Source organism: Triticum dicoccoides, chromosome 2B, assembly GCF_002162155.2.
Source record: "Triticum dicoccoides isolate Atlit2015 ecotype Zavitan chromosome 2B, WEW_v2.0, whole genome shotgun sequence".
NCBI lineage: Eukaryota > Viridiplantae > Streptophyta > Magnoliopsida > Poales > Poaceae > Triticum > Triticum dicoccoides.
Window position 1 is genome coordinate 815385914 of NC_041383.1, and position 12339 is coordinate 815398252.

At 41.5% G+C, this 12339-nt stretch overlaps 1 protein-coding gene across 1 annotated transcript in view; it reads right to left on the reverse strand.

Moving 5' to 3' along the window:
• Positions 1–6750: 6750 nt before the first annotated feature.
• The window catches only part of LOC119361541, a 7440-nt gene continuing 1851 nt past the window's right edge, over positions 6751–12339 (reverse strand). The window contains exons 2-21 of the mRNA XM_037626701.1: positions 11326–11973; positions 11064–11216; positions 10589–10979; positions 10412–10453; positions 10231–10290; positions 10068–10139; positions 9877–9954; positions 9728–9787; positions 9563–9637; positions 9035–9199; positions 8864–8944; positions 8605–8715; positions 8357–8493; positions 8167–8283; positions 7932–8072; positions 7777–7842; positions 7406–7671; positions 7121–7310; positions 6879–6994; positions 6751–6799 (exon numbers count right to left, since the gene is read on the reverse strand). Of these exons, the coding sequence (XP_037482598.1) occupies positions 6751–6799; positions 6879–6994; positions 7121–7310; positions 7406–7671; positions 7777–7842; positions 7932–8072; positions 8167–8283; positions 8357–8493; positions 8605–8715; positions 8864–8944; positions 9035–9199; positions 9563–9637; positions 9728–9787; positions 9877–9954; positions 10068–10139; positions 10231–10290; positions 10412–10453; positions 10589–10979; positions 11064–11216; positions 11326–11973 (3018 nt within the window). The remainder of the gene's footprint in view (positions 6800–6878; positions 6995–7120; positions 7311–7405; positions 7672–7776; positions 7843–7931; positions 8073–8166; positions 8284–8356; positions 8494–8604; positions 8716–8863; positions 8945–9034; positions 9200–9562; positions 9638–9727; positions 9788–9876; positions 9955–10067; positions 10140–10230; positions 10291–10411; positions 10454–10588; positions 10980–11063; positions 11217–11325; positions 11974–12339) is intronic.

Sequence of the window (12339 nt, forward strand, 5' to 3'; positions counted from 1 at the left end):
CGGCTGCGCTATAGTGAGCGTGCGTGCATTTTGAGCATTTTGAGTTAATCTACGCGCCGGCCGCTGCTCCTAATCACGCGCACGCGGGTGCGCGGGGCACGCGGGTCGCTCAGAAGGCCAAATTTTGAGGGTAACTGTATATGCAAAATAAAGTAACACGCTTTATTTCTGTTACCATGTGTTTTTCCGCTACGCAGGCTGCTGCTACTAATCACAGGCGGGTGCGCCGGTCGATGAGAAGGCAGATTTGGTGGGTAACGGCATGTGCAAAATAAAGTAACATGTTTAGTTATATTACCATGTGTTGCTCCGCTACGCGAGATCTTGCGTCAGTATTCATTGCCCGTAATAAAATAAGTATAGATGGTAATGGACCTATGTTTTTTACCGGCTCTAAGACATCATGATTTCATTTGTAAACATTGCCAGTAATAGATTAAGTGTAGATAGTAATGGACCTAGGTTTTTACCGGCGGCTCTAAGCCATCATGATTTCATTCCTAAACATTGTCAGTAATAGATTAAGTGTAGATAGTAATGGACCTAGGTTATTTACCGGCAGGTAGATATGAAGGTTGCATCCCTAATCATTGCCAGTAGTAGATTAAGAGTAGATAGTAATAGAGCTACGATTTTTTACCGACACTAAGACATCGAACGATGGTTTCATCCCTAAAAATTGCCAGTAATAGATTGAGTATACATAGTAATGGTCATTGGTTTTTTACTGGCACTGACCCTAAATGTAGAAAAACCTTTGCAAGACATGCTCAGAAATTGGCAGTAGTAAAAAAATGGAGTGTGGATGATATGAAAAGAACGAAAAATTTAAAGATGTTTCGATCTGGGCTGATATGAAGTAATGCAGTAATACATGTGATATTTTCGTTGAAAAATGGATTGCTCATGATCGTACAGGATGCATGCAGTAATAGTAGATTGCTCTTGATCTTATAGGCCGCATGTAGTAATAGTAAGTAAGGTTATTCAGAAATTAAGTATAGTAATGTATTAATAGCAGTTTGTAGAAAGAAGATTGCAGGTAGCTATAATAATATGTAGTAGTAATTATTACAGTAAACATCGAGCCATTATGTAGTAAAAGAGACGCACAAGCAAACCATATGAGTAGAGTTTACAACTATGATAATGTATGTACTACTGACTGTCCTCGTCGTCTGGTGTAGCACCTTCATCCATTTCTTCTTCTACATCTTCTTCTACTTCCACATCTTCCTCTTCTTCATCGGTGTCGCACAATAATTGACGTCTGATTGCCCTTGTTCCAGATGTACGTCCCCTGCCACGGCCCCTGCCACGTCCCCTACCACCAACTCCAATGCTTGACGGGGGATTTGGGCATGTTGATCTGTTGTGCCCCTGCTTCAGCCCACAGTTACTACAGACTCTAGTTTTCTTCTTCTCACCAGGAGCTCCTACAGGTTTTGGTTCTGTTGATGAGCGCTTGCGGCCTTTGGTGAGTGACATAGGTGGCGCTGGGGTGTTGAGTTTTGTAATGTGCACTTCAGAATTATGCTCATGCTCCTTCCTGGTAGGGGGTTCAACCGGGACTGCCTCTAGCTGACTTCGAAGTTCTTTGAAGACATACAAAGCCCTGTCATATGCACAATCAGACTTGGTGCCAAGCCTAACATTTGCTAGTGCTTCAGTAAGAAGAGTATGGTGCCGATACAAGTCCACAGGGGCGTCGGTGCCATCATTTAAGACATCATGTCTATCATAGAGCAGGTCTTGTTTGGCATGTCTGGTATACCTTCTCATGACATACTTGCTGGGGATTCTCTCAATCTGAAGATGTGTGAAAGCCCTAATGATGTGCGGACAGAATAGACCTAAAAAGAATGGAGCATCAGACGATAAGTGGAAAGGTCAATGTAAGTTGCAGTATGCTCCAATTTAATCATTGGTATATATAACTTACCAGTATGTTCCCATCTATGACACTCACAAGAAAACAATCCATTTTGTTCGTCACAAACCACCCGGAAATCATGCTGGGACCATGAAAATTCCTTGGAACATTTACCGTGTGTGACTAGATACACCAAATCATCCTCTGAGGATTTGCTGATACGAAAAGCAGTGCTTTTAAAGTACGCTTCCTTGAACTCCTTGTATACCATTGGGGTATATAACCTGCTGAGTTGTTCATCAAAAGGAAAATTGGATGCTCGTTGTACAGAAGCCTGTTGAAGAAAGATAATCATGAAGTAAAGATGTGTAGAACCCAACATTTATATAGAAAAAATGTAAAAGATGGATTGACAAAGTACCTGTGATGCGTGTGTGAGTTTAGACTCGGCGTGCTTCCTATCCTGAAGAACACGGTACATCTGACGAGCAAATCTATGCAGGGCAGTGGTATGGTCAACAAAATTAATTTTTACTAGCCTATTCATGCTCTCGCTTCTTTGAGTTGACGTCATCTTTCCACAATATATGTCTTTAAAGTAAGGGGCTATCCAGTCTCTGCGGTTCTCATAAAGGGCAGCAAGGGTGACATTCCTGTGAAGATCATAAGTTGTTAGCATTTCATCCCAAGCTTGCTCGAATTCTTTAGGTGTTAGGGGGTGATTTATCACTGAGAGCATCCATTCCTTCAGGCCTTGTCGACTCGCATACAAGATGTTCAACTGGTCCTTATACTTTTTTAAGACATGCCACCTACAGAGTCTATGAGCAGTCCTAGGGTACACAAATTTAATTGCATTTGCCATAGCCTGGTCTTCGTCTGGATAAACAGTAAGTCGAAAGTATGTCGGTGAAATAAAGCATACATAAATCATGAGCACATGTATAAAAACAAGAAGTACATGTTAAAATGCAACGCGGTTCGTGGCCCTCCATACATTTCTTGAATGTATTGAAAAACCAGACGAATGAGTCCTCCGACTCATCACGAAGTAAGGCAAAACCAAAAATAGTGCTCTGCAGGTGATGGTTAGCACCAACAAACATTGCCAGTGGCATATTGTACCTGTTGGTCTTGAAGGTGGTGTCGAACGTAACAACATCACCGAAATCACTATAGTTCGCACGGCAACTAGCATGGCTCCAGAAAATATTTTTCGGAAGACCATCAGCATCATACATTATGTCGTGATAAAACTTTCCATTGTGTGCATGGAATGCATTGAAAAATTCCATCATCTTGTTTCCATCATCAGTTTTCTCGTTACGCATGTTAGCCGCCTTCCTATAAATTCAAAAACATGTATAAGCTAGACTACAGGAAACCTATTAGACTGATATAAAAAACAATGAGTAACACGGGTACCTATTCTAAGTCCCTGTCCGGAAAAGGAATATTATCTCGGCTACCATGCATGTCTGAGAGCAAATTGATCATAGACTTGTGTTTTACTTTTGCGGCTTGCAAATGATCGACGAACAACATTAATGAAGGATCAAAGTTTTTGTGTACCCTCATAAACTTAAGTTGGGAGGGCGTGGATACAAGAGGATGGTTGTGTTCTTGAACTAGCCTCTCAATTTGAAAAGATCCATCTTTCAGATTTTTCCTTAGCTTGACAAAGGCTCGACAGCCTGTTCTCTTCGACATCTTTGCTCGCTTGCGTTCTTCGTCGTGATTTGGTAGGGGTGCATGCCCTTCACGGGAACAGCAAAACTCACGCACCGTCTTTTTTGTGCGACTCTTGCGAACATCAAATCCAGCATGACTTGCGTAGCGGACATAAAATTCGTAAGCTTCTTTCTCGTCAGCAAAGCATTGCAGCAGTTTAGGAACGATGTCTTCGGAAATATCTTCACGCTGCGTATAGAAACGGAATTGGAAATAGGAACACCAAGTTCAAAGAGGGAAAATGTACAAGATTAAACTGAATCGGAACTTACCGGACTGTAGGTTTGGGTTTTATCAGGGGTGACCATGTCACCCGGTTGGAGTCCTGGCGGTGGGGTGAGGACGGAAGTGTGCATCCGTGGATCTCGTACAGATGGTGGACTGCAGGGGACAGATGATGATGAAGATGATGCACCGGCGGTGTTCTTCCATGATGTTGGCGTAGAAGTTGCTGGAGCTCCTTGCGAGAAATTGAATGTCACAGGAGAGGGATCCATTACGAGAGATATCTTGCCTTCATCAGGAAATCATGGAAGAAGCTTCGGAAGATGAGATGGAGATGGAGTATGGATGGGGGTGTTCAGCGATTACAGAGCAGTTAGTACGCACACATCCGCAAGGACGGGGTGGGGGGGTTAAGGAAATGATGGCGTGTTGGTGGTGGTAAGTGGGGTATGAGAAAGTAAGGAGTCGTGGTAAGACTCTTACTGTTATTTGCTTTACGGTTACTATACAGTAACCATTACTATTGGGTTATAATCTGTGACAACGTCGGCCGTCTGCAATAGAAACATTTGATGGGATTTACTAGAGTAACAGGTTGTTTTTACCATATATACTGTCTAATGGCAAGAGGCCCCAATTCTTGCGGATAGTAAGCGCATTACTACAGTTGCGAATTGCTATAACCATAGATTTATTTAATGTATTTACGACCCCAGACCACAAGAGAAACATGTGAGGATTACGTTGACCAAAAAAAGCAATCACAAAACTTATGTAGGTATATTGGAATCTCGGGCGAATCAGCAATGGTAACAACATCAAACAATTTATAGAAAACACGGTGAAGTATCATCTGCAGAACTTGCACTGGTAATATAGAAAGGAAAGCAAATACTACATTAATTAAAGTCTCTCGGACATTTAGAGCGGTACATCATATCAAGGGATTACTAAAACATGGGAGAGGCAACTAACAAAGAAAGGAAATAAAATACTTCATCAATGAAGTGTCTCCGCATTTCGAGTGGTACATCATATCAAGCTAGGTAGTAAAACATGAGAAAAGTAAAAACAGGAGCGGCAATGGCAAAAGCAAGGGACAGCTTCATCTGTCTAGCAATTTTGATGGTTTGTGCCTTGGCATTGTCTGCAGCATCGAAGGCCACCTTCAGATCAAGATGCCACTGGTTCTGGTTAACGTAATTGTCCAGAATATCTTCCCAAATAAAGATGTTGCAGGCTGCAGCCGATGGATCCTGCAAGCACAAGGATGTAAAAACCCGAGGTGACGTGAAGCATGGAAATACATCAAAGAAATGAGAATAGGAGCGCTTACATCCCAATAGGGGCACTGGTAGAAGAACCTCCCCTCGTTAGCTCCAACGAGTTGCACGAGCCTCTGGGCGTGTGTGCCACAGGCGCAGTATAGCCGTGGCATGGCGGATGGCTTGCGAGGAGGCCTAATGGCTGAAGGAGGCATGGCTTGCATGCACTTGGGAGCTCTGATGAAACTGGGAGGTGTAGGAGATTTCAGTGCGCAGGAGAAACATATTTATATAGTGCTGCGGCAAGATTAGTGGGGAGGTGGGGGCGGGAAAGGCGCATGTATTGCGGCCACGATTTCTTCCCTAATCTATTGCCAGCACGATTGAATGGAGGGAATAAGTACTGCGTAAAATGAAGGGAATTACTATTATTGTTTCAGTGTGTTACCATATAAGGATAGTTCGTAAGAATCTACGGTCGATTTACCATATATGGTGCATGGTGTTACTATAAAAAAATTGATCACATCGGTGACAGGAAAACAAAAAGAAAAATGTATGTGTAATGAAAATGTAGCCTTGACATATCGTAGGCTGCATTGTATGATTTGGTCAAAGATTTGCAGGAAAATTTACATATTTAAAAATATGAAAAATATTTAAACATAGAGTGACACGTTCAAAGAGCTGGTAGGAAATTGGCATGCCTTCTGGTACAAGGTTGTGCCTACTTGCAGTGAATGGAAATAAGTTCTGGTGATTTAACCTGTAATTGTAAATAATACTCCCTCTGTCCCAAACTAAGTGTCTGAAACTCTAGTACAAAGTTGAGGCACTTATTTCGAGACGGAGGGAGTATTAGGTAGTAGTGACCTCGTATATAACGGGAGAGAAAAGGTACTACAGAAAATATATAAAACATTAATGCACATTGCAGCCATCGATTGTGCCACCTAATATACGATTAGATAATACAAAATACAGTAATGCAGAAGCAAGTACGGAAAGCAGTACAATAATATTCTCCGTCACTTAGGTTTACATTAGGACGAATATCTGTCGGGAAAGTAATCATGGTGGATATGGAAATAAACATGGCTAGCTTGTGACTCCCCTCGCGAAACATTTTGGTTTGCTAGTGCCGGCAACTGGTTATGCTTTTGTAATAGCCTTCCTCAAAACTTCAATTTGAGGTGGTAGCTGACGAAATAAATTCAATTCATGGAACACCATGTATGCAAGCTCCTCCGACCTGTAATCACTAAACTTCTCCTGCAAATGATTCATAGAGAAAAAAAGAATTAACATTGTAGCCATGACATCGTATTTATCTAGTAACGATACGTGTGTGTGTGTGGGGGGGGGGGATGCTCACTGGGTCGATTTTGATTCGTAATTGATTCTCCTCGCCATCATAAAATTTCAGGAATTTGAAACAGAAGAAAGGACAGTCGTTGGCAAGTTGTTTGGGGGTTGGAAATCTAGCAATAGGCCACTTGCAGAAGTTGTCGAACTTCCCCTCAGTAACTTTTAAAAAAGCATCATTGAGTCTGGCGACAGCAATAGGACCCCACGGCTTATGAAAATCCTGAAATGTAGTCTGTTGTGTGCTCCAGTCAACTGAATCGAGGACGTCAATCCGTCTGTGAACACGATTCACACAATAAACTGAGAAATGACTGCCCTGATGGGATACCCATAATATCTGCAGCAGATAAAAAAATATGAATGGAGAGCAAAGGATGTAGAGCATGCAAGATGAAAAGTGTGATGCAGTAAGGAACCTTACCATGCGAACATCTTGAGGGTCTTTATCCGCGAGGTCTTCCTTTAATAGTGCCTCAATGAAAGTAGGATTGAAGGATTGCGTCTCGTGCCGAGCATCGACATTAAGGTGGAACTGCACATAATAATTCAAAAATGTTGATTATTGATTTGACAAAATGATGCTGAATACTTAGGTAACGAGAACATGGAATGGTTAGCCATAGTAAAAATGGATAATTGTAAAATCAGGTTTAAATACCGATAGTGACCAACGAAGGAACATCCTGTACCCAGCCGACGTGGGCCTTAATTTAATCTCATCGTGACGCAGAATGTCTATGTAGTATTCCATCAAGCTGGGTAGCATTGATGCCCCATCGCCGAAGCTTTTTGCGAGATCCATGCCAGTAAGATATAACTTAGAAGGTTCATAAGCAAGAAGTCCAGTCCTATGACAAGGTTAATTCGGAATTTGTAATGTATTTTAAAATGATGAAATAATTAGTGCACATTAAAAATAGGATGCAATGGTGTGAAGGTTTACTTTTTGAGATCAAGGTCGTTGATTACTATGTCACGGAGTTTTCGGGCGTGGTTGAGAGAAATGGTAGACTTAACAGGATGTAATTTAAATGGAGAAATGATCTTCAATGGTCTCTTCCTGATCCTCTTTACGATAACTGGTAGTTGACCGCATTGCAGAACATTTCCAGGAGCTCCGAATTGGTTGGGGTTCACAAAGCTTGGGACATTGGTTTTGTCCTTCTCCATGTTCTTGGCGGTGCGAACAAGTGTATGTTTTTCCGTAGACTGAAATATGTAGAAAATAACCCAACTGAGATACGATATTATGTATGTGAACATTACTATTGGAAAAAAATGTAAAAACAAAGTTAATAGCAGGGCAGCACTTACAACATCTGTTTTTTTAAATCTCGCCGAGCGCCTGGGAGACAGCTGTAGAGCAGATGCATCAGAGACCTGACATACATTAAAATGGTAAATTTTAGGCAATGTGTGTGCAGCCGCAACTCTGATTTACGAAAGAATGCACTTATAAAAAGTATCACCTGGATAGTGTGGGCAGCCTGTTGTGCAGTGGAGGCAGACTGCTGTAGGTTGGTAGGTTGAGCCTCCGCTCCAGTGTGAGGTAATTTGATGATTTCACTGCCACTCCTAATACACACTTTGTGGGATGGCTCTCTAGTATCCTGCATTGAAATGGAAATAGTAAAAAAGGAGGTTAATAAGATTTATGAGCACCTGGCATAATAATTATAAGTAAGCATAAAGATAGATAATTACAAAATGGGGGGTTCTGTCTGGGTGAATATTAGCATCTCGAAGTTGTTGGCTAACTTCCCATTCTTGTGTTGGCTGACCGAAGGATACTAAGGATTCAGGTGTGTTGGCATCTTCCAACTGTATACATGATGGATACTTCATTAGAAATGTGCTATATTTGGAGCTATGTAGACGTAATGGAGGGTATTACCTGAAATTTCTCTGCGGTGGTACACTGTTCTGTGTGGCTAATTGGTTCATGGACAGTAATTTGGCGATCAGCATCATTGTCATGGTTAACTGGGACTTGACCAGTAATTATTGGTGCATCCACAGATAAATGGCCATCTATACTTAACCATAAAATTAAGTCATTGAAAAAAAATGTTATAATTTTGGCGAAGCCGACACATCTATTTATAAGTTGGTATGGACTTAAGTTTGAGTAGGAAAAACAACCTTTTGAGACCTGCTCTGTGTGATCAGCAGCTTCTGCATCGATTTGTGCCTCATTGACAAACTTTTGGCCCGTGAATACGTCTGACACACCCACCCCCAAGTTTTCTGCATCTAGAAAGAAAAAGAAATTCGAAGAAAATATTTGTACATGAAACAACCAAGCAGTAGATAGTATTTACAAATAGATAAACAAGACCAGTAGTAAGCGAAAATATAGAAACATGTCAAAAGAGAAGTAATAGATTTGTATCCTAGTTACCAGTGTTAGTTGGAGCTATCTCAGCTTCTTCTTCATGCTCATGGCCTAGGTCATCAAGGTGCACCTCATTAATAAGACGCGCTGTGCAGTATAGAAAAATTATAATAGTATTACCATAAACAAGTGCAGTCCGAAGATGTATTGAATTTGTATTATGATTAATGAACTGACCGTCTGCATCACATGAGGGGCATCCAGTTCCATCATATTCAATGCCTTCACACATTTGAGAAAACGTAATGGGATCGGTGATTCCTTGCGCATCCACATCAGAACAGTTAGCAGCATGAGTAGGGCAATCGGTTTTTGAGTGGCTGTCAGAGCCATGTTGTTTGTCTGCATGCACAGCGTTCAGAAGTTGTCGTGTAGGGTTAAAGAAAAGGTGAGAAATAGTTGGTCGTGGTGCGTTCAATTTTCAACATAGCTAGGCGGAAATAAATAGATTACTAGAATATCTAGTTGGTGTTACAATAAATGACAAGTGGAAACACCACGAAATAAAATGAATTCCTAGAAAAGAAACTTGGTATTATCATAAATGTGTGCATGGAAACCCTTAGAGGGATTACTACAATAACAAGTGGGTTTTACCATCAAATGTAAGAAGTCACTACCAGCTTCATATGTGAAAAACATTTAAATTACATGAATCACTACATCAAGTTAGCATAGAATGGAAAGTGAGATGAGGAATGAAACCTGGTGGTGGAAGGTTGTTCATAGAGTCAACAGTATTGTGTGGCTCAACTGTTTGATGAGGTTTATTGGGCTGGTCTGCGCATGCAAATGTTGACAAGGTATACAATTAAAATTAGTTTATTCAAGTTGAAGACATATGAAACATACAGAAAAATGTAAGCTTACTACTTGTGCAATCATTTTCGCTTTTGTCATAAGGTCCATAAAATGCGTTAAGCAAGCTTTCTGCAAGAGCAACAACAAAAAGGGTGACAAATAATATGGTTTGTAAGAACAAAGAAATGCAATTTAATAACATAAGGGTGTGCAAAAACCTTGCTGGGACTTGGTCGTAGAAGCTTCGATATTACCCTGGAGCAGTTGGGTAAGAGAACCTTGCAGTGGGCCATCTGCTGATAATTAGTAAAAATACACAAGGTTTAAATACATGATATGCAAATGACTAGTTGCGTTGTGGTGAGTCATAGAATTAACTTATAAAATTATGTGCCATCATGACCAATACCTAACGATGGAAGATTCTTGCTGGGATCCACACCATCGTTTCGCTGAACACTGCGGTCGGCTTCGGATTGTACTGCACATAACGTGTGATTTTTGAAAGGGCATAATATAGAGAAATGCGCTAGTGAGGCAGAAAAGAGAGAAAAGAACAAGATTAAACTTACTACTGGTGCCATCAACTTCAATATTGTCTGTAGCAGCAGGAATGTCATGAATCGACCGTTCTGCTGGGCCATCAAGAAAAGTAGCAAAAGCTAAGATATATCGTTAAAAAGACAACAATGAAAAGTAGAGAAGGGTGTGAAAAATGTTGATGGCAGTTGGTCACTGAGGATTGGGAATCACCCCGAGCGAGTTGGGCTGAAGATCTCCCAGGTGGGTTCTCATCTGAAAATGGGTAAAAATAAACAAGCTTAGTGACAGGAGCCATAATTCCCTTCTTGATGTCTTGTTTTCAAGTTTTATTCCCTAGGTAATGTGGTGGTGAGAAACACATCAAAAATAGAATTATATGGTACTAACTATTGGGGCCAAAGATAGTAGTGTGATCGATGTCCACATTGCCCGCTACATTATCCAAATGTGCCGCAGCACGAGAAATTGGCTTAGGATCCCTCTGAATTGGAGGTGATGGCGAAGACGTCGAAGGATCGAGCATTATGCAGCGTAACTCCGATACAACCTTGCGTTGTTCGAGAGAAACATCAGCAAGTAGTTTGGCAACTGAATCATCACACCTCCGTATAGCAGCAAATGCCACAGCCTGCTTCGATTGAGGTAGTTGATCCACGCAGTCCCTGAGTTGCTCCAGCATGCTAATGAACAGAACAGAATGGGCATGAGGTTGAGCATGGCTTGCTGATGTCGCGTTGGCATTAACATCCAAGTAGCAAGTACCCTCCTGGGACCGAAGCTGGAAATAACCATAAAGAGTTAATGTAATGATATTATGAAAGCTAGATTTACTAGTTGGCAGCAATAGGGTAGGGAAACATACCGGTAGGTTGCCATATGACTCCGAGTCTGGCTTGTTCTTCGACTTATCCTCACTTAAGATAGCTTGCATCTTCCCAGTGTTGTAGAAAGCTATGCGTGGTGTTTGAGACGCATCCAACATATTGACACTCAGGAGATTGTCCAAATAGTAAATCTGAAGAAGCCATAAAGATTTAGTAGTACTAATGAAATTCTAGGTTGTAGACACTTCCTGTTGGTTGGAAATTTAAAGATACAAAAGGAACTACATGTAGTAAACTTACTATTAAAAAGAGCACACAACCAGAAATGGACAATACTCCATTGTTGTTCTTCTTGGAGTGCCATGTTGCAACACTATCCCTCATGTAATCAACAACAGCTTTGGACCAATCGATCGCACCAATGTTAGCAATGTCTGCAGTCCAAGCAGCCTCCCTACCAGATATATATGTCCTTGTGGAAGGAAAGAGTAACCAGTTGAATATAATCAGAATGAAACATCTTGTGGACAAATCATCAGGCCTCTTCAACTTTATATAGTCGCACAGAGTTTTGTAGGTTATATTCTGATCGACTGGCACGCTCAGCTCGTTCTTGAGTCTAAGCAGCTCATTCTTTTGGGTGACAGAACAGACCGATGGGTCACGACCACCAAGTGGAGTGCCCATGACACAATGCACATCATGCGGGGTAATTTTCAGTCCACCTTGAGTGCCGACGTTGATTATTAGAGTGTCCTTGTCAGTCTTGTTCATAAGGAATACCGGCAAATTCCTGGACTCAAGAGCATCAGCTTTTAGGTTCAGAATTTCACCAAATGGAGTAGCCTTGACATTTGCATATTGATCTTCGGTTAATAGATCAATGGCAGAGAGCACGAATCCAGGTGAGCACCTAATGGTTGGTGCCGGTTTTGATGGTTGGTTTCCCTGGAAAACAATGAAATGTATTGTTGAGGCCAGCAAAAACAAAGTTTGAAAACTCACAGAAAATAAGTTGGGCATTTGAGATAAAACTCACATTATGACCGGCGGTGGATGATATAGCTTTAGCTACCTTTGGCCGCTTGACTGGCGGGTCGGTCCTCCGGGTAAGAGCAGTTCTAGGTGGCGGGGGGTCAAAATCATCATCGTCATTTTCATATTGATGGGAGTTGGAACGGTTGCATGTTGTTGCAGCCGACCTCTTGGAACCGACCGAAGTGTTCCCTCCAGCAACAATGGGTGAAACCAACGGGGGGATCCCCGTTGAAGTGTGAGATGTTGATGTGTTATTAGGATTAGTTTGTTGACCCG